General features: G+C 39.3%; 2 protein-coding genes across 6 annotated transcripts in view; both read right to left on the reverse strand.

The window, feature by feature from the left end:
* Positions 1-1,893: 1,893 nt before the first annotated feature.
* On the reverse strand, positions 1,894-7,187 carry sinhcafl (SIN3-HDAC complex associated factor, like). Of its 2 annotated transcripts, none has more exons than XM_078175500.1 (6): positions 7,094-7,187; positions 5,823-5,984; positions 5,581-5,680; positions 5,371-5,485; positions 4,055-4,205; positions 1,894-3,940 (listed from the first exon to the last, which is right to left on the reverse strand). In XM_078175500.1, exons 2-6 carry the CDS (start codon positions 5,948-5,950, stop codon positions 3,757-3,759), a joined length of 678 nt encoding a protein of 225 aa, XP_078031626.1. In that variant the 5' UTR covers positions 5,951-5,984; positions 7,094-7,187; the 3' UTR covers positions 1,894-3,756. The 2 variants fall into 2 exon arrangements, with proteins under 2 accessions (XP_078031626.1, XP_033497660.1); XM_033641769.2 differs by having other exon boundaries at positions 4,055-4,208.
* A 692-nt stretch (positions 7,188-7,879) lies between these two features.
* The window catches only part of dennd5a (DENN/MADD domain containing 5A), a 44,127-nt gene continuing 25,434 nt past the window's right edge, over positions 7,880-26,572 (reverse strand). For 2 of the 4 annotated variants that reach the window (XM_078175508.1, XM_078175505.1), the window contains 18 exons: positions 25,084-25,299; positions 24,748-24,982; positions 24,192-24,281; positions 22,772-22,922; positions 22,551-22,644; positions 21,421-21,552; positions 20,717-20,869; positions 20,516-20,603; positions 20,337-20,424; positions 16,120-16,248; positions 15,506-15,627; positions 15,268-15,413; positions 14,557-14,675; positions 14,279-14,460; positions 12,720-12,802; positions 11,836-11,959; positions 10,542-10,710; positions 7,880-9,415 (listed from right to left, as the gene is read on the reverse strand). In XM_078175508.1, coding sequence (XP_078031634.1) covers positions 9,232-9,415; positions 10,542-10,710; positions 11,836-11,959; positions 12,720-12,802; positions 14,279-14,460; positions 14,557-14,675; positions 15,268-15,413; positions 15,506-15,627; positions 16,120-16,248; positions 20,337-20,424; positions 20,516-20,603; positions 20,717-20,869; positions 21,421-21,552; positions 22,551-22,644; positions 22,772-22,922; positions 24,192-24,281; positions 24,748-24,982; positions 25,084-25,299 — 2,505 coding nt within the window. In that variant the 3' untranslated portion in view covers positions 7,880-9,231. The remainder of the gene's footprint in view (positions 9,416-10,541; positions 10,711-11,835; positions 11,960-12,719; positions 12,803-14,278; positions 14,461-14,556; positions 14,676-15,267; positions 15,414-15,505; positions 15,628-16,119; positions 16,249-20,336; positions 20,425-20,515; positions 20,604-20,716; positions 20,870-21,420; positions 21,553-22,550; positions 22,645-22,771; positions 22,923-24,191; positions 24,282-24,747; positions 24,983-25,083; positions 25,300-26,572) is intronic. The other 2 variants (XM_078175511.1, XM_078175510.1) reach the window with 1 other exon arrangement.

The following is a 26,572-nucleotide window of genomic DNA, read 5'->3' on the forward strand; positions in this document are numbered from 1 at the left end:
TCTTTGGTTTACCTCATTGTTTCTCCTTTTTGTTTTTGCTGCCTTTTCATTTAAAACTCTTTTTGCTCTTGATTTTCACCATAATGTTGCCTCCATTGTTCTTTTTTGTATATATTGTATTTGTATTCTTGTAAACATGGTCTCTGGCATCTGTTTCAAAGTCGACTGTGTCAAACTTGTTTTAAAAAAATCTGATGCACATAATACATCCACATAAGGGACTGTTCATTACTTGAGAGGAGAGGGGGTGGTGCAAAACTAGGAGGGCATATCAAATAATTTTTTAAGCATTGGGGAGGGGCTTATGTTTTTTTGTTTTTTGTTTGGCTTAGGGGAGAGGCATACAACTTAAAATGGTGGTAATTTGTGTTTATTTTACCACAGATTTTTAAAGAAAACATGCTTTCCAAACCTGCGCAGGTTTGAAGGGCATGTTTTCTTTAAAAATCGCCAGAATTACACCATATATCACAGCCAGAAACTGTAAAAACAGAAATTATCATTAGATTTTCAAATTTCTGATGGTCCTTGAACAAATTATGTCGGATGATGACTTCTATCAGAAAAAAACAAAAACCTAACCAAATCTGATCTGAGCTTAAAATAGTGATATTTTATCAAAATCACTTTAGTCTACATGTCTCAATTAAAATTTTGCCATCAATAAACCTTTGCACTAACTAGCCAGCATGCACAACAAGAGTCAAAAACCAAGGCTTTCTTCAACTCCAGGATTTCGTCTTCAATTTTTAACTTGAAACATAAAGGGGGAAGTTTTTAAAATCTATCAACTAACGTATGGTCAATCTAGGGTCATGCATTTTCACCCTAGTCAGCCAGGGAGGCTCAAGGAAAAATATTTGTAGCTTTGGAGAAAAATAAAATATGAAAGGAGTCACACCCCTGCCACCCCCTACTCTGACAAGTACAGAACAGTCCCTAATATGAGTGGTTGTTATCAATAATGGTTGGTTAGCTAACTTAGCTAGCTGTTAGTTAACTAGGTTACCATGGAATATTACAGTTAGCTTAACAACGTAGTTGCTAGGCATCACGTTTCTAATTTATAACGACTTCGAAAGCGACTTTTAGCAGTTGGAAACTGAATTAGCCTGATTTTACCTTCAAATGTATCATTATTTTGTTAGCCATACATGCTAACGGCTAATTAAACATAGGAAGAACGTGCTCCTCCTGTTTTTAACTGAAGCCTGAGTAATTTAACCGATTCAAATAAATCTTTATTTTTACCTTCAAACTTTTAACAAAACTCTAAAAACTAAAAAAAATATTAAAGTCTACTTTGACAGTACCATTAAGTCGCGTCACAAGTCTTAATCATGAGTGTCCTTCCTTACCGTTCAGGTTTTCATGAGTTTCGGTAGTTTATATAATGACAACGAACAGGAAGCTGAAATAATAGCTTAACTTTATATTTTTTAAAAAGTATTTTGTGTAGGTTTCCATCTCCCTCGTACAGTTTAATGTTGTCTGTGTTTTGATAATTTTCAGTGTTACAAAACAAATGTCTCTGTACAATGCAGTTATATTTGAAATATAATCATTAAAAAAAATAATTTCGGTAATTTTAATCAATAACCAGGTTTAACTTACCCTAATTATGTGACCTTTCTATTCCTCTTCCACACAGTGAACTGCCTCGTTGATTTATAACTGTACTCTATGTAGCGCTTGTGCACCACCTACCGGAGGACACAAGTATCACAGGTACACCATTTTCCTTTCTTTTTTTTTTATTACAATACAGATCTACATTGTGGTACATTATACAAAAAGTATTAAAAACATCTACATTGCAAGTTCAAAAGAAGTGCACAAAATTAAAAAGACTTTCTGAAAGGCTCTACACCAGTTATCAAAACGTCAGTTTAAAAAAAAAAAAAGTTTTTGCAATAAATAAATATAAATTACACGAGAATCATAATGACAAGGTCAGGTAATTCATTAAGGCACATCTCACATCCCAAAATGTACCTTGCAAAAACAATATGGCAACTCCCTAAGGACAAAAACAAGCTTATTTTCCCAGCGTAAAAGGGAGCAGCATTTCTCCTTTTAATAAGAATCATAAAACATGTTCAGCATTTAAACTACCCTGCCGCAGAAAAGTTTATATATTAAGCAACTTTACAGAACATCGCCTGTCAATTCATGAAGTTTGAGATTGGTTACAAAAATAATGAGAAAAAAAAAAAACACGAAACAAAAAAAAAAAGCAACCGTGTCACTTCAGTATTAATTAGAGAGACAGTATACACCATGGCTTGACCTGCAGTCTGAGCATTATTTTACATGACATACACATGAAAAACCTTGAGACAATTATGAATTTTGATTAGGAAAATGTAAAATTATTGCTGAGATAATGGATGCTTTTTACAAGCCAATTTGGTTGAGTAAGGATCCATCACTTTACACTATTAGAGTGAAAGCGACAGACAGCCCCAGAGCACTTCTCACATTCAAAATGTCTGCATAGTTTGAACTTTGACAATTGCTTTTGAAAATAAATCACAGCAATGGTAATCACACAATTTCTCTAACAGTATTTTTCTGGCAAAAAAGTAGAGTAACCATAAAACATGTTTCCTGTATGTTCAGTTTCTGACCATTGCATGCCATTAGCACTCAAACACACAAGCAACATTGCAGCTCACTGATGATGCTGCAATTAAAAATCTACTGTTCCCTGCAGTGTACACATATTTATGCAGAGTTTTAAACGTCTTTACAGAAATAAGTCTGAGAAAATGTGTGAAAATGTGATAAAACCTATTAACTGGCTTAGCGTAAAAATACATGTCTTCAGCACCTTTCAGACAAACAAAAACATTTTCTTTACAGAAGTAGTGCTTTGCCATTTCTGTAATTTAAAAGGTTTTGGATGTACCGAGAGCCAAAACACTGTGTATTTACAAAATCCATTTTAAGAACATTTGCTTTATAACATGCACTGTCATTTCATTGGAGGCTGTACAAAAGAAATAAATAAATCACTTTTGTCATTCCAAAAGGCGGAGGAATGTACTGCATGCATGGTCTAACCACATCTATCCGAGTCAATGTGCACCAACAAATCAAAATGGAGTGTTTCAAAACTTGTAGCGTGCTTCAGCTGTGAAAATGACAAGAGAGATTACACGCACATGCATCAAAAGCTCATTAAATTCATAGAACAGTTGTATTAATGATCCCTGGGGTAAACAACATCCTACAGACGCGTGCATTCACACATATGGAACAAACAGGTTGGAAAACATTGCAGCAACATGTTGAAGAGTCATTCCAACATACACAAACAAAGCTGGTATTAGAATAGCTGGTGTTTTTCATATGCATACTTACAGTTTGAGAAAAATTACGAAGAAAAAAATAGAACAGTCTTGATATGTAAGAAAAAGTGACAAAATATTTACATAACGTTAATACAGAATAACCAAAGATTCAGAATCAGAAACAGAGCCTTGAGAAAAATTCGCTTCCTCAACCTATAAATAACACTAATGCCCATAATACGTTTTTTTTTTTTTGCTTTTTCTGCTTTCTATAAAAAAAGAAAAATCAGCTCTATACAAAAGTTTAAAAAAATACCCATATAAAAAGGAACATTACGTGGAAAAGAAACGTCTAACTAACAGGTCTAATTAGGGGGGGAGTGGAAATGAGAGGTCTGCCACTGGAGACAAATCCAGGTGATGCCATGGATAACCCTACAGGGGGATTCAACAGGAGCAATCACCAGGTTTCTTTCATGTCTTCTGGCAGCTGTGGAGGAAGTGTGTCTGGAAGGTGTGCGGCCGCCTGCGTGGACGCCAGAGTCTTTTGTTTTTTGGAACTGCAGCAGGGCTTGAAGAGTCGAGGATCAATGATCACCTCTCCAAACCGCCCCTTATAGACGATCCCACAGCACACCTTTTGCCTAAACAGGAAAAAAAGACACAGTTAAATCATATTAAAAAGCACAGATTAATTTATTAAACTTGCCCTATCACATTGCCAAACACAAAGCTTTTCAATGAGAGCAGCAGCTCACCTTTTCCAGTACGAACGGTCCAGGAAGGAGAAGATGGAGGGAGTCGGGCGTCTTTGTTTGGACTCGATGTCTGAGCCATCATCTGACTGGTTGCTGTAACTGGGCGACTGCGCTGGAGACACACTGGAGGTGGTGCTGTGGGCGTCTGAGTCTGCTTGGTAAACAAAATAAATACTTCAACATTGCCATCAAATTGATTTGACCAATTTCTGACTATACTTCAGTTAAGTTTATACAATAACTTTCCAACTGATCTAAAAGGCACAAAGTGACAATGAAATAAATCATTAAATAAATAAAATTAAATAAATCCAAATTAGGATAAAGTAGGTCAACAAACAGCCTAGATTCAAACTAGGGCGAAAACTACCAATTATGTTTATTATCAATTAATCTTTTTTTCTAGATTTTTTTTGGTCTTAAAAACAAAGTCAGAAAATAATGAAAATGTCTGTAGCATTCTACTAAAGCCCAAATCTGCTTGTTTTGTCTGACCAACATTCCAAAACCTAAACATGTTCTTCATCAAAGAAGATTCATAAAATGAAATTTTCACATTTAAGATGCCAGAAACAGTTAATTTTGCAGGGTTCATACAGCTTAAAGCAAATGCAATTTAAGGCTTTTCATAATGTCACTCAATTTTTTTAATAAAAAAACCCAAACAACCAAAAATTAATAATAAAAATTCATAAATACATGAATGTGGTACATTAAAAAAAATCAGAGGTTACCAATTCTTTTAAATTTTATAAGGCAAAATCAGAAAAAAATTGTGAAATTTTACTTTGCATGTCTGATCATTTGTTAGACTCAAAAGATTGGTTTAAGACATTATAATACCAGTTAAGGCTTTGTTTTTAGATCAATGAATTCAAGGCCTTTAAGACTTTAAGGATCCGCAAAACCCTGTTCGGGCATTTTTTTCCTTTACATAATAAATCCCCAACTTATCAATAATGAAAATTGTTGCTGATTAATTTTCTGAAAACTGACTATTTGTTTCAGCCCTGATGTGAACCTAAAAATACTGCAGCTACACAGTGCATGCCCTAACCCAAAGAGCCACAAGATGCTGCTATTACAGTCATTTTTATTTGGGCTTCGATGAAAACGACAACAAAAACAAAACTGACATTGGGTCAAATTGCATTTATGTGTGTCACCTTCATATTAGGCACTTTCTTGTGCTTTAATTTTACCTTCTGTTAATAACAACAACATATAGTCCTTGTGTGACAAATTCAAATTTTTAAAATATATGCAAAATCTCACAACACATGCAAGTTGCTTGGTAATATATTTTAACAACTTACTTTGTCTCTTTAATTTGTGAAGCTTCTTTAGTTTGCTTTTCTTCTTTCCATCGCCGTTCTTGATCTTCTTGGGTTTTGTCATCTTGAAGCCTGGTCCAGCTCGGGCATCCACCACCTGAGTCACACCAGGCAAAACATCAAGTCAGTTTAAAGTTATGACATGGCAACTGGACAATTTGGTGCTCATTACTGTGTGCACACATCACTTACATGGTTCCAGTTCTTCTTGGAGCCATTGGGAAGCTTCTTCCACCTCTTCACCAGCAGCACACAGGCATTGCAAATGTCTCCAACACGGTCTTCTGACAACCTTTGGGAAAATGAATGAATGAAGAGTGATTGCAAAAGTTGAAGCTGATGCATTCATTTTATTTTCAGTTCATACACAAACACACACGCGCGCAAAACACAATACAGACGTGTCATATGAATGAATGAATGAGAGCGGTTACCCAAAACAGAGCCCGAACGTCTCCTCATATCGACTGCTGTCTGTGAAGCGTGAGCTGGAGGACTTGGTCTTGCAGATGCAACAGCCGTCGTTACTCCGGTAGATCTTTGACTTGTGGAAGCCAAACATAGTCTGCTTGTTGGTTGGTGTTATGGCAAAAAATCTGGAAACGGAAAACAAAGCTCGGTAATGAGCACCCTGGATGTCTGCAGACAGTTTTGCTTTCTACTACCGAAAAGGGGGCGGTCCCTACACGCACACACATACAGACACAACCGAGACTCTTAACCCATAAATTAAACATATCCTGTATGAAAGTCACGTTCTGGGTAAGAGTAACGATGATGCATGACATATACAGAGCACAAACAACCGAATAAGCACGACTTGCTTTGGCTTAATCGACAAGATGTAAGCATCCTAAGGAATTTAAAGTCAAGTCGCGTAAACACCAAAACAGCATAAAATTAACAGACAAGACTGCCATTATAGTAACATTATAACATCATGTCATTAGCTGGGTTAAAGTGACAAAACATAAATGACTAGTTATGTTACATTTGATGTGGTAGCAACGGGTACAGGCACCCAAACTTTCCAGCACTCTTCAGGGTTAACGTCTGGCGAGTCACAGAAACGTTACACCCACAACATAGCGTTTTACTACCGTCAACTGGCGCTAATGTTACTTTTCTCAACACCGGTCATTACATCGGAGACTTTGCGAATTTTCTAGCACAAACACAACGAAAACAGTTGGTGATATATATTGTTAAGTTGGAGATGTGTTTGCAGTGAAAACTCGACAACAAAAAGCGGGCAGCAGCGCTTTTTGAAGTGAAGAAACAAAAAGCTACCGGGCTATTCGCCGAATAATGTGTGTACGTTAACACGCGTGTCTGAATAACACGCAATTATCAGCTTAGTGCGGTTCGTGTATGTTCTCGATATTTTTGATCAAATGTAAAAAGTTGCGATTAAACCCATCTTCCCCTTTAAATTCAAACTTTTGCCCGCTCGAGCGCCAAATACGGCTCATTGTTGTTAGCTGTTAGCATGCTAGCTAGCCGAGTTCGCTACCATTACCACGCCACGCTCTCGTTCACTTCCACGTTATCCCATTGTCGTCTTTGTACACTTAACTCGCAACAACTGGAAACGAACACGTCAGGCTACGACTGCACCACATCCCCATCAGTTTCTTCACACACAACAAATAAGTATAATGTGACAAATGTAATGTCTATACAAGAGAAATAACAGTGCACTTACTGAACAAAAACTTTGAATCTTCGCCGTATTCTTTCCACGCACTGCGCATGCTCTTACTACTACTGCATACAGCTGTCTATTAGAATATCATTAGCATAAAAAGCCGGAATGAAAGGAGTGAGCGTAGAATGACCATATAAGGAGTGCAGCCGTTGGGTTTGAACCTGGAGTCAACCAATCGCAGCTGTCCTCGCGTACGCCACACACGACATGCATGATGGGAGATGTAGTGAACGAGCGGGAGGTCTCCGTGCGGTCCCAGTTGTTAACGGCTTTCTTTGGAACTCAAAGTCCCATAATCCACCTGGGTTAAGGCTTTAAAGAAAAACAGCTATTTGACATGGCGCGAACGAGTTTGTTTACATTTTCTCAGCTGAGAAAGCACACATAGCAGAAAATATTACAGCGCGTCTACACTTAAATCACTGCTGTTAGTTTTCAATTTATTTATTTGACACAAAAGTGACTTTAATTAGACATAAATTTAATTTTTAAAATATTTTTGGAATATTTTGCTTTTAATAAATTGAACAAAAGTTGACCAAAATACAGCCAACAATTATTTTCATTTACAATTAATGTTTTAATTTTTTTGGACTACATTTTCTCAGCTGAGAGAGCACATATGGCAGATATTATAAATATACTTAGTGTTAAAAGATGTTTTTGGGATGTACAGATTATTAGTTACCCTGTTTAAATTGTAATAAGTAATGTAACCATTTTAATTACTCAATGAAAGTATAAAATTAATGAAAAACTGATTGACTCTAATACAATTAAATATAAGTTTAACGCATTACAGATGCTTTATTCTTAATATATTTTTACACTGTACACTGTTGCTCACTTAGCAAACACTACATTACACAGCTATGTCAATAAATGTACAACAGTATTGGAAAACAAAAATATAAATTTCCCAAGATGCTCATGTGTGGGTCGTACACAGACGAGTACAACACAGTCATTCCAGACGTTGTTGGCACAGAAAAGAAGTCCTTCACATATTAAATCTCTTGTTCTGCACAGTACAGTTCAAAGTATGTAACGGAGGAGGGCCCGGTAACACCTCAAGACACCCCGGTATGGAGTCTGTAGGGGGGGTTGAATTTTCTGTTTGTGGATATTGCATAGCAAGAAACAATGATGACAAAATCAGGAGTGGGAAGGAGCTGTCCTTTTGGCTCCTCACATGGGAAGCAGGAGATCATCCCTTATCACGAGGAGTCTACACGGATCATCACACTGTTCAGAGAAGAGGGCAGATGTAGTGTCAGGGCTGGGATGATGGTTGGGGAAAGGGCTGGCTGGAGGTATTTACACGAAGGCTGTCTTTGTGATCTACTGTGCACGGAAAGCTGGGTCAAGCATCTCTTGTTGGACTTGTGTGTGGAACACAAGCAAAGACTCGGGGTATTTTCCTTTATCCAGCTGAATATAACGTCCATCACTGGATACAGCGTTGAGCCACACAGTCTTATTATCATGCAAGAAGGATCGTTTTCTCTGCTGAAGGTATTCCATGGAAAAGATCTGCATACTAGTACATTTCTCCGGGACAGGCCCAAATGTAACAGCCGTTATTTCCATGTAGGTGAATCATATTTCACACTACAAACCCCCTGTCATACACATACTTATAAAGCATACTTCTGCATCATTTGCTTTAAGCTCTGCGTAATGACATTGGAATCTGAGTTGACAACAGAGCAAGCAACTTGACTGATTTAACAAAATAATACTGTTTTTCTCTGAAAATATATTAACAGTTTTGATCCTCCCTTTCCATTAAATATAGCCATTGTCAGCAGTTCACGATAACAATGAAAATATTTAGCTTTCAATAAAACATTATAGCACAAGTAGGTCATCATCGATAATGTGAAAATTATGGTTCATAATAGAAAACATATTTTTAACATCTAATGGCAACATCATCGAGGATAAAAATAACAACATATCTTGAAAGGCTCATTGCACTTCATATATGGCAATTGTAACAGTAGCTTTAATATAAGCCAGAGAATGTCCTTTGTTCAAGTCGGTTTCCTGCATATAAAAGGTTCAGTTATTCTTTTTAGTGGTCCCCAGTGATCATCCTGGTCGGGTACAACTGGTGGGAGGTTGGTTTGGTTTCAGATACCAACGCCTTTGACGAGCGAAGCCTCCAGGGTGATGTTGAACTCCTGCAGAGTCTGTAGCACTCTGATCAGTGAGTTAACCAACGAGCGGTCCTTCATCAGTGCGGTGTCTTCGTACATCTGAGCAGTGATTGGACAGTCTGCGAGCAGAGCGATCCAGTGATGAAGCAAATGGTCTCTGAGAAAAGAAGACACACGTGTGAAGTCAAAACAGCACCAGAGACTGTCAGTAGTTACTGCATATCCCAATTTTCCAAAAAAGTAATTTCAAACCGTGGCAATGTAAAGGCTAATTTCAAGAACAAACAACATTAAACTGTAATTAAAATCTCTTCCTCTACAAATGCTTGTTGAAAAACTGTAATACTGAAATTAAAAATTATTTTCATTAGTGATTCATTTGTAATTTCTTCAATGTACTGATTATTTGTTTGGCCTATAAAATGTCGTCACAATGTCCCCGAGCATGAGGCGATGTCTTGCTGTTATTTGTCCAAGCAACAGTCAAAAACAATGATATGAAACAGACAGAAGCAGCTATTTCTCACACTCAAGAAGCTGGAACAATGAACAAAGTTTGGTATTTCTTTCTTGATAAATGACACAAACAGTTGCTCCATCATCCAAAATGTTGGCAATAAATTTTCTAACAATCGAATATTCAATTACTTAACTAATTGTTGTGATGCTACTTTTTTGTACAGATGAGTCAAACATAGAAAAGGATAAAATCACTGTGCACTCAATGCACAGAAACATCCACCCATCTTCAGGGGAAACTAAAGGAAACCAATTAAATATCTGATACTTAGAGAATCCTCAAAGGAGAGATTGTTTTCACTTGACTTCCTGCAGGTCAGGATGAAAGGTCAGACACAGAGTGGAGCATCATTTCAGCAGGAATGATTCATTTGTATCCTGGGGGCTTAGGCTTGATTTATAGTTGTATAGTGGTAATTCATTTTGATCCTTGTTAACAGTTTTCCAAAAGCAATGCTCATAACAAAGAATATATAACATTAAGGCATTAAATCAAAAGGAAAACGATGTGGTTATGAGGTAGATACAAAGACTATAGACGTATCATAACCAAAGTGTCTTCAACTATTCCAACCTGCTGCCTAAAAGTCCCCCAGTCTGAAGTATGCTGAGGAGAGGAATGTCACTCTGCAGCTTAAATCTTGTGTTTACTAAACAAGTTTGATCACATCCATTCTGAAGACTGAACTTCATTTAACTAACATTTAAAAATGTTCACTACACCTAAATGTGTTTCTGGTGGTTAGCGGGTGCTGTCGGCCTACCTTGCACCCAGACAGACGAGCATTTGGAACTTCCCGTCCTTGCCGATGTTTCTGGACGTGTTGTTGATGGCGCGCATGAAGCGGCAGAAGTGGCGCACTCTGGTTTGCCAGTTTTCATCTGGAGTCACCTCCCGCTGCTCTGCACTTTCAAAGTACACTTGTGACTTTTCTGTTAAAGCAAATAATAACAATGACAATTAAATGAGTAACAACTGAACACACAGTAATATGAGTAATATGGAGGTCTGTTTGAGGGGACACTTGAGTGTTTGATGGTAGAAACATTTGGACTTTGGGTGGAGTGGAAACAGTGGAAACCGCTTATAGTGATAGCTGTTGCAGTGATCAACTGCTTCAATGGATCTGAATCATGCCTATACAAATGCTGTTAAAATAACTGGCCTATAGTAAACAGGTAGTCCACCTACAGTGTTCATGTTGGGTCTTTTCATATGTGACAGCATTTGGGAACCTATTTCTTTTTATGCTACTCCTGTAGGAGCCAGAATGTGTATTTAACCATTGTTGTTTATTATTTGTTTAGGCTGCACACGTTCTTTTGGTCACATATACTTCCAGTAGTTGTTACTGACACCTGTTAATTCACTGGTGAGGCGGCTCTTAGACAAAGAGGGTGAGTTTTTGGCTCAAACATCACGTAATATTTCATTTCATCTCATTTTGCTTTCGTTATCTCAGTTGTCTGTTTAATAAATCACCATAAAATGCATCCTTGGACTTTAGCATGGAGTCACAGTTATGATCCTGCTCAGCCTCTTGGCAGCTTTTTCACTGATAGTGTAGTCGCTACAACTCCCATGACACTTTGCATCACGGTACCCATCTGCTGCCACCTGGCTACGTGAGGCTGATGCTGCCTGCACACTGAAATTATGACGGTAAAAAGAAATTCACTTTCTCTCTATGAAAAACGTAGTCTCCTCAAAGCATCTGGCTGCTAGAGATAGAAATAGAAAAGGAATGCGCACAGGGAAAGCACCTGTGGGTGAAGCCAGCCTCGTCATGTGAATCGATAACGCTCGGTCACATAATGCCTCAGGAATGAGATAGCTGTATTTTGAAACAGTCAGTACAATTAAGTATTTATCAAGGCTGTCCATTTCATTACTTTATGTTAATATAATAAACATACAAATGTCAATCAGACGGAGATCTGCATGAGAAATAAAGCGGTTAGAGTTATTATCAACTTATAGTGATCAATTTGGCCTGCACAGATGTGATCACCAAGCGGCTTCCACTTTATAAGGGCGTAATGATGTCGAGTCTTTACCCAAGAAGTCCCAGATGAAAACATTCTTAAAGAGTCGGGGTGATTTGAAACCGTGCTGGAAAACTTGCTCCAGAGCCCAGACAAGGCCGTACTCCCCGCAGAGGAGAAGAGTCAGACTGCCTCTCTGCAAAGAGCAAACACAACAGGAAAATTCAAGCAGTTAGAACTGATTATAGGATTGTTGTTTTCTCATATGTGACAAATAGATGGAGAACTTTCTAGATACTGTTCTTAACAGCTCCTCAGATTCAATTATCTCATTAAAATGACAACTTCACTTCCCAATATCTTGCAGAAAAAGAAGTCTAAGGTGCAGAGTATACTGGACACAGCTGTCTCATATGTGGATAAAATGTGCATGAAAAGTAGAATATAACAGCATCTATATTCAAATGGTGACAGAATACAAAATGCATTTCAATTTTAGACATTCTTTATTCTTAGGTGCCCTACATTGTTCTGTCAGTACTGTAAAGAGGTGGAGTTGAGAGTGAAGGGGATTTCCCTGTGAAAAAAACCCCTTTGTACTTTGTATAAACAGTGAATCACTCCTGAAACCTATAATCAACAGTTTAGTTACAATAGGTGTCTCCTTTGAATTATAATTATCACCCCGTGTCCCTTAATAAGTAACAATTAGCAGTGTTGGTGCTTTATACGACAGAGAAAATAATTCTTGGCCGGGACAAATGATGAAGAACAATACCAACTTCTAAAAAGATTCAGAAATAATTCTCCTTTAATGTTTGAACAATGTGAGATCCACCACACAGCGTTCGGTTACTGAGGGGCTCGGGGACCACCAGAGCTGAGAGCTGCTTTTCTTCATTTGTGATGAATAATAGAACTACATGTTGGGGCTCGCCTAGACTGCCGTCTCTCACCTCCTTCTCCGGTTTGTGGAAGTGCTTCACAATCCCATTGATGGCCTCTCCCACTCCCTCCTGGATCTGACCTGTGTTTAGCTCTGGATAAGAAGAAAAGATGCAAAAAAAGATATTGTGAGACAACACGAACAGACACGAGGAGGGGAAAAGTCTCATCCAGGTTTTTATACACTGTACTTATCAATGTGAAGGTATTAAGAACAAAACTTCAAGCATTAGAGAACAGAAAAAAATGGACAACAATGTCATCTGATGCACGTTTCCCCTCAGCTAGAATGTAACAACAAGTCTACTCACCACTATTATTTATGCTGGCCTTACGTTAAGTGACTTTTCAAGCAATTTCATTGTCACAGACTTTGAATGTCGGAATAAAGTCATGAGAGCCTTGCTAGAGTTGTGGATCTTTGTCATTTGGTGTAACATGGTCATAAAACACAGTCTTTGTTTTATCTTGAAGTTCTGATAAAATCAACACCTCACCTACCTAATTGATCTCACTATGCCCTGGGAGGATGCTGTGGAGGAGGCCTACGAGCACAAGAGACTGGAGTACACCGAGACGGCATCTGACACTGAGCAACACGGCTGGAAAGCGAAGGTTTGCCCAGTTGAAGTTGGCTGCAGAGGCTTTGTGGGCAAGTTAACGACCAGGCTGCTTAAGGAAATGGGAATTCGAGGCCAAGCCCAGCGTCATGCCATCACAGCCCTCTCTGGAGCAGCCGAACAGGTAAGCTGGTGGCTATGGATTAAGAGGACAGATGCCACCGGGGCCTCGAAATACCACTAACAACAGCAGGGTACCAGGTAGTAAAGGCAGAGGGGGGAGCACCTGGGACGCCAGGTGTTGCAGATGAGCCCTCTGGAGGTGTCGTGAGCCTATCATCGAAACACCAGTGAAGGAGGGTACCCACCTGATGAACCCAGTAAAGCCTATCCTCCCTAAACCCCCAACCTCCCTTCCCTATCAATTCGGAGTGAGAGCCCGTGTGTAATTCAGTGTATCTGATCCACCTATTGGCACTTATTTTAGTGAAAAATCTTAATTTTTGAAGTGGTTCGCCTCTCAGTCCCACTGTCTCCTCCCACTAGAATAGCGCAGGTAACCAACAGAGGCTGGCAGCAAGTTGAGGCAACAAAATCCAAAATCTAAAGTTTCTACGCAAACAAAGTTTATTTTTATGGATAACAGATGCGGAATTGACAAGAACACAGTCAATATGTGACACCTTTTATCTTGTGTTTCTAGAGTTATGCGTTTTGCGGACACATAAGGAATTGTTAATATGTCATATTTCTTAGAGGGAGTTTGGTGTAATATTTTCCTCCAGGAACAGGATGGAAGATAATCTCAAGGGAAATCGAGTTGTAGTCTTGGAAATAGTGACCCTGAAAGATCCCCGGTCTTCGCAAACTCCTCTAGTGTGACTAAAAACTCACGTTGTCTTTAGATCTGAAACAATGTCAGACTAAAAGTATTTTCAAAGTGTTGTAGTGTATGTTTGGCATTAGGTGTTGCTACAGATGACTCATGATTGTGCAGCTGAGTAACTTACTTGGTTTGCTGTTTGGCGAGATGGTAACAAACCTCCTCATCATCCCAGGCGACTGCTGCATTGGGGGTGTGCGGCACATCCTTTCATCGTTCTCAGTGCTGGGGGTCATCAGCTCTCCCACCAGGATCCTCTCCAGACTGCCGTCATCCACGCCTTTCCCCAACCACCTGCCACACGGAAACCTGCACAACAAACACATTTTGTTGATTGTTTTTTGAGAACTGTGTGGTGAAAGCAATATTGAAAGTGAGTAAGTTTCTCTCAAAAGACACACTCACTTGTAAGTGTGCCCCGTGATCTCGTTGCGCACCACGACACACTCCACAAGCCACTTTGCGTAGAGCCCCGTGTTGTCGTGACCCATCTGCACTGTGGTCAGCTTGCCAAGGTTCTGGCACTGAGAGGAGAGAAACGCACGGTGACATCAGGCACCAAAAATTAAAGTTAATTTCAGAAACACAAGACATTGGCTCATATTTTTATAGATAATTCAGATTTTTAATAATATTTTTCATAGTTTTGGTCCTTTTTATCTATCATTTGTTGTCCAACAGGAAACCTGCAGTCAGATGATTGTAATGGCTTAAACAAATAACCAAACTACCACACTTCTTTGGGAAACAATGGTCAAATTATTACTGAGACTGTCTTTTGCAAACATCTGATACAGTTTACAGACCAACGTCTGAGATCAACCTTGGCCTATGAGGGACAACGCAAGCGTAGTGACCTTGCTTCTCTATCAATACCAAGATTTCAGGCTTCCTTACTCTCAGTTTAACCTTGAAATACAATGGTTTAGATCATCAGGTTAAACAGTTAGCTTGTTTACAACCTGTCTGATCTTTTAACCACTTGTGTTTCTTGCTCTGTTAGACCTCACTGTAGCGATATCACCGTGTATCCTGGTCAGAAAATAAATGATGACTAAAACTACAAAACAGCCCTTGTAATAAAGAGGAGTCCTTTGCCTGAGACTCAACACCAACCTCAAAAGTGATCTCCAGAGTATTTCTGGGGACCTGCAGGACTCCAGTCTCTGCCAGCTCACCAGAAACACACACCCAAGGGTTGGCTGTGAACATGGAGCCACCCAGCTTCTTACTGGGAACAACCACCACGTGGTAGGGAATCACTGGAAGACAGAGAGGAGGGAAATGTCATCAGAACAAACTGGTAGTTTATTGTGTGCGTTGTCGGGCTGTTTGGTATCAAAGTAGGACTCACTGATGGTCGTAAAGACGTTGGTGAAACAGAAGTAATCCACAGCGTTAAAGGACAGAAGGTGGTAGAGGAACTGCTCCTTCTCATCATCACAGCGGAGGAAGGCGTATCGCTTGTACAGTTTTCTAGAAGGAAGAAAACGACTGTTAGAGAAAAGTAATGCTAATGATTTCTAAAATAATTAAGTTGCAAAACAGACAGACATTCCTCAACAGTTTCAGCAGCATGACAGATGATAAATCAACCTTGGATAACAAAGTGAGCACTGTTTGTTATAAAGTAGAACAAATGACATGTAAGGTCACAAAGGCAGACGGAAATCCCCCTGACCCAGTTCACCACTCAAATATCAATTATGAAGAGGGCTGTGAATTATTTATGTGGCGGTGGACTACAGTATGATGCTGTGCAATTTCAAAAGAGTTAATGTATTATAAATGGGCAGATCACACATCATCTTCATTTCATATGAGACAGACATTCCTCCAAACACAGAAAGAAGGTCAGGACAAGAAAATGTAAGAGGTAAAAAAAAAGATACTCAGATGTTTAAAATGTCGCAGAAAGACTTATAATTGTGAAACTGTAGCTGACAGCAGAGTTTGACTTTTGCTCACTTTGTAAGCTCGTGCTCTGACAGCAGCTGCTTTAGGTGTCTGGAGAGCAGCTTCTTCTCCATGGAGAGGCGAACCCAGGCTCTGGCCTTGCCCACATCTGTCTTGATCTCACTGATGTTCTGAATGTGTCTGCAAAGAAAATGACAGGTTCAGAGGTTAGAAGAGGTTTGGAGATCAAACAGAAACACATACGCAAACATCAGGACCATTTTCTTCCCATTTTCATCATGTTAAAAGTTTCTCTGTGCTCATCTGAAACTTCAGTTTAACTGGTATATATGCTGGAGACATCCATACATACATGGAGAATGGACTTTTCTGTGCATATGTTTACATGCACACTAACATTCCACTCGTGTTACAAATATTCCAAAATTGATATGGGTCATGTAAACAACATATTCTGTTTGGATTTTCTGAATTATGCTTTATTATTACTACTAAAGCATTTTCTGTTTAAGACATGGGGTATTTCGATATCATTCAGGTTTGAGGAGCAATTTCTGGACATGTATTCAGTGCATTCTGAAAATGCATCCTACTTTGTATTACAGTTTATAGCTGTATTTTGCCTTCTTACAGTGAGCTCTGTGCATTATTATGGATGCTTGGTACACACATGATAAACTACATGTAGGCATGTAAAGGAGTGTTCAATATTTTCTTATCTTCTGAAGATAAGAAAATATTGAACAATTTTAAAAAGAAGACAAAATGAACCTAATCAAATCATGTAAGAGTATTGTATTTTTATAAATAAGGGCAAAAAACAGAAAACTATGTGCACATAACAGTCAGTGAAGTGGAAGACCTCTTGTATCCAGAAGGTCTCTTTCACAAAATATAAAACAAATACCTCTAGACCCAAAGCTTTAACACTGTATTGCAGTAACACAATGCTCAACCTGTCAATTATGATTTTCTTTCCCCTCTTATTTTTATACATTTATTCACTTATATTGCTCTCTCAGTTATTAATTTATTATTTTATTTTATTTTATCTTCAAATTCATACTTTTGAGGTGGGGGTGGGATTACACGTGTGTGTTTGTGTATGTCTTTGTTTATTGTTATTAAAATCAATAAAGATACCGCTGGAAAAAAATATATGAAGTGAACACTGGGCCAATGATACTGACGTCTATGACAATAAACTTATTATTTTCAGGTTGTGGACAAAACAAGACATTAGGGACACACTGGCCGATTATTTATTTTTTTTCTTTTTTAATCATTTTTTGACATTTAATAAACCAAAAAACTAATTGATTAATTGAGAAAATAAATGAGGTGATTAATCAACAATGAAAAAAATGGTTAGTTGCAGCCCTAAGGTGAAGCCACAATGGTGATACAACTGCATTCATACACTCTAATACACAAGTCTGTGTCTAAACTGATGACAAGCAATTGTTTACAGCTGCTATTAACAATTATTTTCATTCATTTTTGATGAAGTCTATAAAATGTCGAGTTTTTAGAACCCAAAGTGATGTCCTAAAATTGTTAGTTTTGTCCATCCAACAGCCAAATTATATTAGATACTCAATTTTCAGTGACATAAAACAGAGAAAAGCAGCAAATCCTCATGTGTGAAAAGCTGAAAGCAGGTTTTAATAATAAACAAAATTGTAATAAACAAATTGTTTCAGCATTACAACTGAATGTTATCCAAAAACTCTGACTCTAACATTCTCGACCCCAACTCACAGAAACAGCTAATTCTGCCTCAGTAGTGGCATGTGAAACCACAGACGTAGTCCCATGTCATCGCTCCGAGCCACCATCGAGCCTCTGATGTCCAGACGCATTCCCTTCCACTCCACCTGTGCCGTAAGCTGTGTCTGCTAAGAGCTCCTCGTGTCTCCTCCTCTACCTTCCATCCCCCTCCCTGTCTCCACCCTCACACCAACTAACCTAGTTTTCTCCCCTCGTTATCTCCATAGCAACAGAGGAAAACTTCTACAACATGCACTGTTGTTATCACCTCTTTCCTAGAACACAGGGGCTCGAAGATGAGAGGTGCAGCCATCATCTTTAATGTGCCTAAAAATGTGAGCATTTCTGATACTAACTTATCGTCTATAGTAAAAATATTTACTGCCTGTTAAGACAATAAGATTAATAATTAAAACTCATTAAAGGAGGCTGGTGGTTGCTTCTGTGACAGAGCGTGTTTACGATCATGGCGTCAGACGTGTACACGAGTGTGGAGGAGGGTCGGAGTAGACATGAGTGTTTGTGCCCTGGGCTGACCCCTCCTCTCTTTCTCAGTCAGACTGGCGGGGGGTCTGGTAATTAGGCTGGAAGTAACGTGCTGTTACACACACTCACTCTGCGCTGGTTATGGTGGATAACATGATGACAGTGATGGCTGCCACCACACGCGCACACACACACACTCTCTGACAAACACACACAGGTGTTAAAATATGCAGGTGTGCTGTGGGAGCTCTCAGGGTCACTGAGAGGCCTTATGATGACTCATGCATATAAATATACAGGAGTAGACAATTTGGAGCAAATTGGAGCACGAGGTTGGCCTCAGGGTTTGGGATGATGCACCATGTCTCCTCCTTTCTCTTTCCCCTTCATTTCAAATCACATATCTTATTTTCTATAATCTAATGAAGGCAACAACACCCCCCACCCAAAAAAATAATTTTAAAAAAGGAGACAGAGCGTTTTTTTTGTCACTGCTGCTACGAAACAACCTGCCTGTCTGAGAATCTCAGATTTGCTAAATCCATATCTTCTTTCAAATTGCTCCACTTTTACTCAAAGGCTTTCTTTTAAATTTAATCTGGCGAACGTGCATGTGCGTGAAGCTGTGTGTGTATGTAAATGGCTCTGTGCATGAATGCTTGTACTGTATATTTATATGGGAATGTATGTGAACATGCGTAAATCTGGCTTTTTTTTCATCTTTTGTTCTTACTTTTGGGTCTCTTTTCATTGTTTTTTTCTTGCCCTATGTGAAGCACTTTGTATTGCTTATTTTGACAGGTGCTATATAAGATAACTATATTACTGGATTATTATTGTAAAATATTGAGGTCTTTATATGTATAGTGATGATTTATTTCAATGTTCAATGCAGCAGTCAGATAAGAAACACAAAACCAATGAGAGAAATTAACGTCAGCCAGAGCAGACGTTTCAGCAAAATCACTTCTCTTTCTTGAAAGCAGCAATTATTTTCAGTGCCGATTCATCTGTCAATCATTTTGTCAATTAATGAATAACTTGATTTGTCTATAAAATGCTAGAAAATTGTGAAAAATGTCAATAAGTGCTTCTTAAATCCCAAAATGACGTCTTCAAATGTCTTGTTTTGTCCACTACCCAGTACCCACATACATTTGGTTTATTGTCATAGAGGAGTAAAGAAACTAGAAAACACTCATATTTAAAATATTGGAATCAGAGAATTTTCACTTTTTTAACTTAAATTATTCAAATCAAGTAATCACTTATAAAATGAATTGGCAATTAATTTAATAGATGACAACTAACCAATTTATTGATTAATCACCGCAGCTCTATTCTTGAATCACTTCTGCAAGAGCCATTGTCGGAAAAGCAATATCCAGATAAACTTTTACAGTGGCGTTACTAGCTGCTAAAGATAGACTTGATGCAAAATAATGAGTCTTATGCAGAATATAATTACGTATGGCAAATCTGTGTCACTTAAATTAATGAACTGTGAAGCATCAAATTCATCTGGTAATACTGTGATAGCTATGAAGAAACTCTTCTTTATTTAAGAAATGGGATCTCAAAAATGTTTTAGTCACTGAACCAAAACATTTCATCATTAATTTAATTGCATTTTGTCAGAGGGGGGGAATTTAATGTGTTGCTGAACTGTCTCCTCTGAATGTGTGGAGACACCAGTGTAAAAATGTAGCCCATGATAAAAACAGTTTTTAACATGATCCACATGATGAAGAATTCTGTGGATTCATAGACTCCACTTAGACAACCAATTAACATGGGGATATAGAAAACTCCTCATAGGGCTTGTTTGACAGCCGACCACAAGGGGGCAGTGTTGGTCCAACCTTCTTTCCTCAGGTCATGACCAGCAGCTCATGTAGTTGTAAACCAGCTTTGGGTAAACATGATGAAACCAAGCAAGACTTCATCCTTCATCCCTATTACTGACATTATTGACACTACATCAAATCTTAATAACCTCTAGTCCTCCTCACCTCATGTCCTGGATCAGGGAGACTTTGAGAGGAGGCATGGCTGATCCACCACCATCAGATTTACGTCTCTCTGTGTCATGTATGAAACCTGGCGTGGGGGGAAATAAAGGATGTGTAATTACAACAAGAGCCTCTAATTTGTTAACTAATTGTGTTCATCAGCTGATTGCATTATTTACCTGGAGGTCCCAAACCAGCTGGAGTTGCATTTTTCTTCTCCTTGCTCTCCTGATAGTGCAGCAGATGGGACCACAAGGCAGATTTACCCTGAAAGAGACAGCACACGCTAGTGTCATCATTAACACTGAGAGCACTATATTTCCGCCAGGTGCTGAGGATCAATCATGTGAGATGGTGACTGCGCTGTTGTTTCTCCTGACCTGTTTGACCTGCAGCCCGTGGCTCCAGATCCTCTCCAGCAGGTCACAGAGGCTCGCGATCAGAGTGTTCTCCTCGACACCGGTGATGCTGACCTCTCCGTGGCCCAACTCCACCGCCTCCCGACCCATCTTCTCCACGAGCATACGCTTGGTCTGCAGAGGAACACACACACACACATACTGTTGTTACCCCAGGCTCTGCTGACAAAGACATCACACTAATATATTGGAATCTTATTTTGTGCTGTTTGCTGAATTCAGATTGGTCATGCTCTGATATTCATTTCTGTGCAGCAGAATAAATAACTCACAAACAGGAGACTAATCTTGGTGACCGTAAAGCTTTAACTTGGTTTTGCAATGTTTTTTATTGTTGTTTCAGTGAATCACTCTGCCATCCTTTATGACTGCATTATGTTCTCCTCACTGCTGTTAGCCAAAAATGAGATGGATACAATTTAAGCTTCGCTTAAAATGATGATTATTTGAAAATGACATGCGGACATTATAAAACTGGTCATAACGCCAAATGATAGAGATTCTCTGCAAACTTTATTCCACTGCAGAACTCATTCAGAATTGCTTTGTACAACAAAGCTTAAAAAATGTGATTAACCTTTATTTTAAACTGAGACAACGCAACAGAGATCTCAGCAAAAAAGAGCAAAACCAATCAACTACAGCACAGTCAGCCATACACAGACCTTGTTCCTACACTCCTTCAGCAGCCCTTCAACAAATTTCCAGTTAGTCTGAGCGATGACAGACGGAGACAGGTTGGACAGTTTGGGCTGTCTGATGGTTGTGCCCAAGTTCCTCGCTTCCTGGATGTATTTCTAGTAAGAAACAGAGAGAGTTCAGTCAGCAAACCACAAAAGGAAATGGGGAGACGCTCTGACAGAGAAATCACCTCAGTTTACCGGTGGGCTCACGTCACTAGTGACGGTTACTACAGAGGAAGAGGGAAAGCTAGAGTAACTGAAGTCTACATAGACAACAAACTGCTGCACTATTACTGCAGTAAATACGCACACCTCAGCCTTCAGGTATTGAAGCAGTACCTCATCAACAGTGACATTCATAAAAATTAAACAAGCTGATTTAAAAAAAGAACTGAATTGAAAGATTCGCTGTTTTAATACAAATTGATTTTAAACACACTTGATTTAAAAAAGAACAAATATAATCAATAAATAATAATTCTTACTCTGAAAATACAAATCATATTCTAGACGTAAGGGAACATGCTTGTTTGGTACAGACCCCAGCAAAAATCACATCATCATTTTTAAACTTTTTTTCCAATAAAATTAAATGCAAAAAATTGTGACTCATATCGCAGTAGTCATACTTGTCAAAATAATTGCACTATGATCTTTTTGCAGTGAACATGTTTCATCAGATAAAGCTCAGCTGGAGGAGGTGAAGGAAGCAGAGGGAAGGTAAAGACCACATGGGCGGACAAACACATGTGGGCCCAGCGTGAAGGCTAAAGGCTTCACAAACACATACCACGTCCACAGTCACCGACTTTAGACAGGGCTTGAAGGACTGCGAGAGCCAGTAGTAGTCAAGAAACAGCAGGAGCTGCAGCTCCGGAAACAAACACTCTACATGCTGCGAGTGATATGAGCGTGAGTATGAGAGAGGCGGAGAAAAGGGACAGTGACCAGAAGAGGTGTGAGAAGGGGTGGGAGAGCAGACAAGATGGTGAGAGCCAAGTCAAAATAAAGCAAACAGGTCATGCAAAATGAACAAAGACAACAGAGCTCAGGCAGTGCAGTTGTTCTGTATGAAAATGAGCTGAGAAAAGAAAACAGTGGTGACCTCTCACCTCTCTCTGGTCGTTGTCTAAATAAAGGTGCTCAGCGTGCTGCTTCTGTCGATCCCTCCTCCTCCACTGGGCGGGAGCACTCCTCTTGGTCCATCTGTAACACAAAGTAACACACAACAATTTGGTCAAATCTATAAAGAAACAATGCAAAACAGCAGTCTTATTCTAAATAAACATAAATGACAGTATTATTTTATGAGACAGTAACATTAAATATTCACTTGTTGCTGGTGGGCCCAGTGGAGAGCACATCAGACTGCAGTCGGGGGAAGAAGCCCTGTTCGTAGCGTCCCTGACCGATCTTCATGTCCAGCAGGTGTGGGTGGAGGGCGGTGTGGTCGATCTTCGCAACTCTCATCTCGATGTATTTCTCTGCGGAGATGTGCGAGGCGTGCAGCAGTCAGCAGTGAGATTACATCATTCTCATCTTGTTAATTTACCCAAATCATAGTGCTGTCAATCTCAAGACATGAGTGATTAAGTGTCCTTGGCACAACATGTCTTTGGTTTTGGAGCAAAATCTAATAAATTCATGACATCATTCCGTCATAAATTCTATACACTGTCAAAGAATCTACTAAAAATAATTAATCATTCAGGTTATGTAAGGGAAGACTTGTCTGGAAAATCAAATAACTAAAATATCCCATAGCTAGAAATTAAGTCACTTTACTTTTCTTCCTCTCACAATCATCCAACTAAGATGTTCATATTTTCTGTGGCTAACTGTGTTAAGAAATCAGGATAACTCTGACAAAGAACCTCTAATTTCTCTTTTAGGAAACGACTGACAACAGAAGAAAGAGAACATGTTAAAATAGAAAATGAGAAAAAAAGAAATTTCCTGCCAAACACCCACAGAACCAAAAGAAGTGGCAGAATAAAGGCTCAGAATAGATGTTTTTGTCTTTGAAGGAACCAGTCGTTCATGAATGCAGCTTTAGACAGTGATTCTCTGGTGCCTGATTAAAACCCCACCCATACATGGGCTGTGAGAAATACAATAGACCTTTGATGAATAAACAAAACATGTAAACATATGCACTTGATTAAAAATGTTGCAACAAAATGGTGAAAAAGTACAGGAACTTGAAATAGTCGACTGTCACTGTCTGAAGCTGAGATCCACTGGTACAAAGATTTGATTCCCTGCTTATTATTCCCCATTCACATGCATGCTGAAAGTTGAGATCACCACCATAAAGATCAGTTTAAGTGTTTGTAATTGTTAAAACATTACGTTCACCAAGCTTTTAAAAGCTGACATGTATGCAATGCATGAAGGATCTCACAGAGGACTCTTGAATTTAGAGTGATGAGTAAATAAAACACATTTACCACCTCCAAATTAAGATAAAAAACTGTTCTCTTTCAAATCTTGCTCTGCATCTCACTATGGGAAGCCCCTTCAGGCCTGACCAGTCATGGTCCATAGTGAGATATCACACTCGGTTATCAGAGAACTGGGGTTACACTGGTAACCTAAAGTTTTGTGTTCTGAGTTTAGGAGAACAGCTAATACGCAGACAAGTCCAAACGGAGTCCATCCGTCCTCTGTGAGTGTACCTAAAGTAATGCATTACACACACGTTCAGAGAGCTGCCAGCAGGAGGCGTTTGAAGTAACAAGAGCAAATATTACGAGGGTGAGTCTTGTCGTTCTCGAGCCCAATGGCATGAGGTCCAGGGACGACAAAATCAGCTTTTTCATAACGCTTTTTAAGCAGGTTGTCTGCAAACAAGACAGCAATTACCAGTCAGTTAACCGAAGAGAGCAAATCTCCGTCTGTCTGTCAGAAGTTAAAACCTTTAAATTAACTTATGACTACATTCAAATTAAAGAGTTTTATAGAACTTTTACAGTCTTTAATTACATTTACAAAACTTTGTGTGTGTTGGCTTTGCACACGGTCATGATCAAATACTACAGAGGTCCATTTGTTACTGTGTGAAGGTGAGATATTATGGTCAAGCTATTAGTTTTCAAACTAAAACCTGTGTCTTTATGTGTCTGTTTTCCTCAGGATGTGAGGCCTTTATCACAAGATAGAGATGGGTCCAGAGGTCTGAGGTACACTGATAAATTTGAGTAAATATTTGTGGCTTTGAGAGCAATCAAATTATTCCAAAGTCTTTTCATATTTCTCTGAAATCCACAAAGCTCTGAAGGATTTTCAGGCCCGGTCTGTTTTCCTTACCTGCTTCCTCAATAGTTGTGCATTTCTGGTACATGGAGGTACGCAGTGTGGGCGTGCGGACATTCAGCATGCGAATCTTATCCACACGGGCGTCAAACACCCTCAGCGTGTGCTCCTTCTCCTCATCATCATGACAGAGGATCTTACTATCGATGAAGGACGCAAACATCTGCGTCTCCAAGAAACGTGACAGGAAGGGCAGGTAGGGCTCTGGCTGGTCGGACAGGAAGGAGGCCTGCACACACAGATTTAAAGGGTGGAAATCACTGTCGTATACTATGGAAAAATATTACCATTCACTATACTCTGCCATTAATTAACTGTCTGTACATTTACCTTGTCAAAGTTCTGCATCTGGTCTCGATTGGTGAACCAGGACTCTTTGTCCTGGCTAGGCTGAATGACGAACACTTCGTAGTCTGCGAACATCTGGGTGAAACGGTTGGCAAAGACTTCGCGGACGTGGATGTTGAGCTGGTGCATTTTTAGATCTTCCTCGTCACACTGAGCACGCATGTCCTTATTGCTGCTGGCATCCTCCCTCACCTCCAGCTGTTGTGCACCAGTGTCCATTAATGGGAAACAGGATAAAGTGTGTGAGAAAGACGTCTGATGAAGAAAAGCAGCAATTTTTCATGGTATCTTATCTGACTGTTATCTCAGGCTGCTGATGACGCAGCAGGGTTATGGGAAGGGAAGTCAAGGGCATCTGGTTTGATTTATGACTCAAAGTACACTGAAGAAAAGGTCTTGTTTTTAGCGTGTCAGTGGGTCAGCTGGACAGATGCCAGCACTAGGGGGCTACAACAACACATACCACTGGATGTATGCTGAACTGTAAAATTCAATCACTGCTTCGCTCCCTTAAATCAAATTCAGCAGCGAGTTTAGATAAGAGTACTTCTAAGTGATGTCTGACCTCGTAGCTGGAAGACTATACAGACGATGAGCTAATCCATTCATGGAAAGCTAATGCTGGCCACTAGCGCATAAGCCAATTAGGCTGCACATACAGAGACTTTCTCTAATTAGCAGCCGATTCATCCGTCTATCAGTCTTCAGAGGGAGTATTCCACCGTAGTGTTTGTAAGACTCTCAAGCCAAATGAGCTTGTACAGATGCCAACTACATCTGTTGATATCAGAGTCTATAAAGGGTTTCTGTCATCTCGGCTGTGAGACATCGACCAGCAACATTTCAAAAGGAGTCGATGCTTTAAACTGATGAAGTCTCTTGGATGGATAAACATCTCCACAGTGCTGTGGGTGGCACTGTGTGCTCTATTAACATGGTGCTGCGAATTAGATAAACAACTTAACACATTCATTTACCATTTTAAAAGCACACTTTTTAATGAAAAACTTCTGTTATGAAACAACAATTTTTCTCCATTTCTATGTGTACTAACTAAACATGGATCCAGCCCACTGTGTGGTACAGAAGAGGCTCCCTCTTTTGTTCGTTGTCCCTCCCTGCAATAATGATAATCATTGGCATTATTATCCATAATCTGTAACTGCTTATTCAGGGCCATAGCCGCCTGTAGCCTAACCCAGCTGGCATTGAGCGAGAAGCGGCGTACACTCTGGACAGGATGCCAGACTATCACAGGGCTGACACATAGAGACAGACAATCAGTCACACTCACATTCACACCTATGGGCAATTTAGAGTCACTAATTAACCTAACCTGCATGTCTTTGAACTGTATATTAAACAACAATAATCATAATGTAAAGACGCAATAAAACATTAGCATTTTTTCAGTTCATGTAGTTATATTGATAATCACTCCATCCCTTTTCCTACCTTTGGCCCTACACCT

The sequence above is a fragment of the Epinephelus lanceolatus genome, chromosome 2 (assembly GCF_041903045.1).
Source record: "Epinephelus lanceolatus isolate andai-2023 chromosome 2, ASM4190304v1, whole genome shotgun sequence".
In the NCBI taxonomy this organism is placed as follows: Eukaryota; Metazoa; Chordata; class Actinopteri; order Perciformes; family Serranidae; genus Epinephelus; species Epinephelus lanceolatus.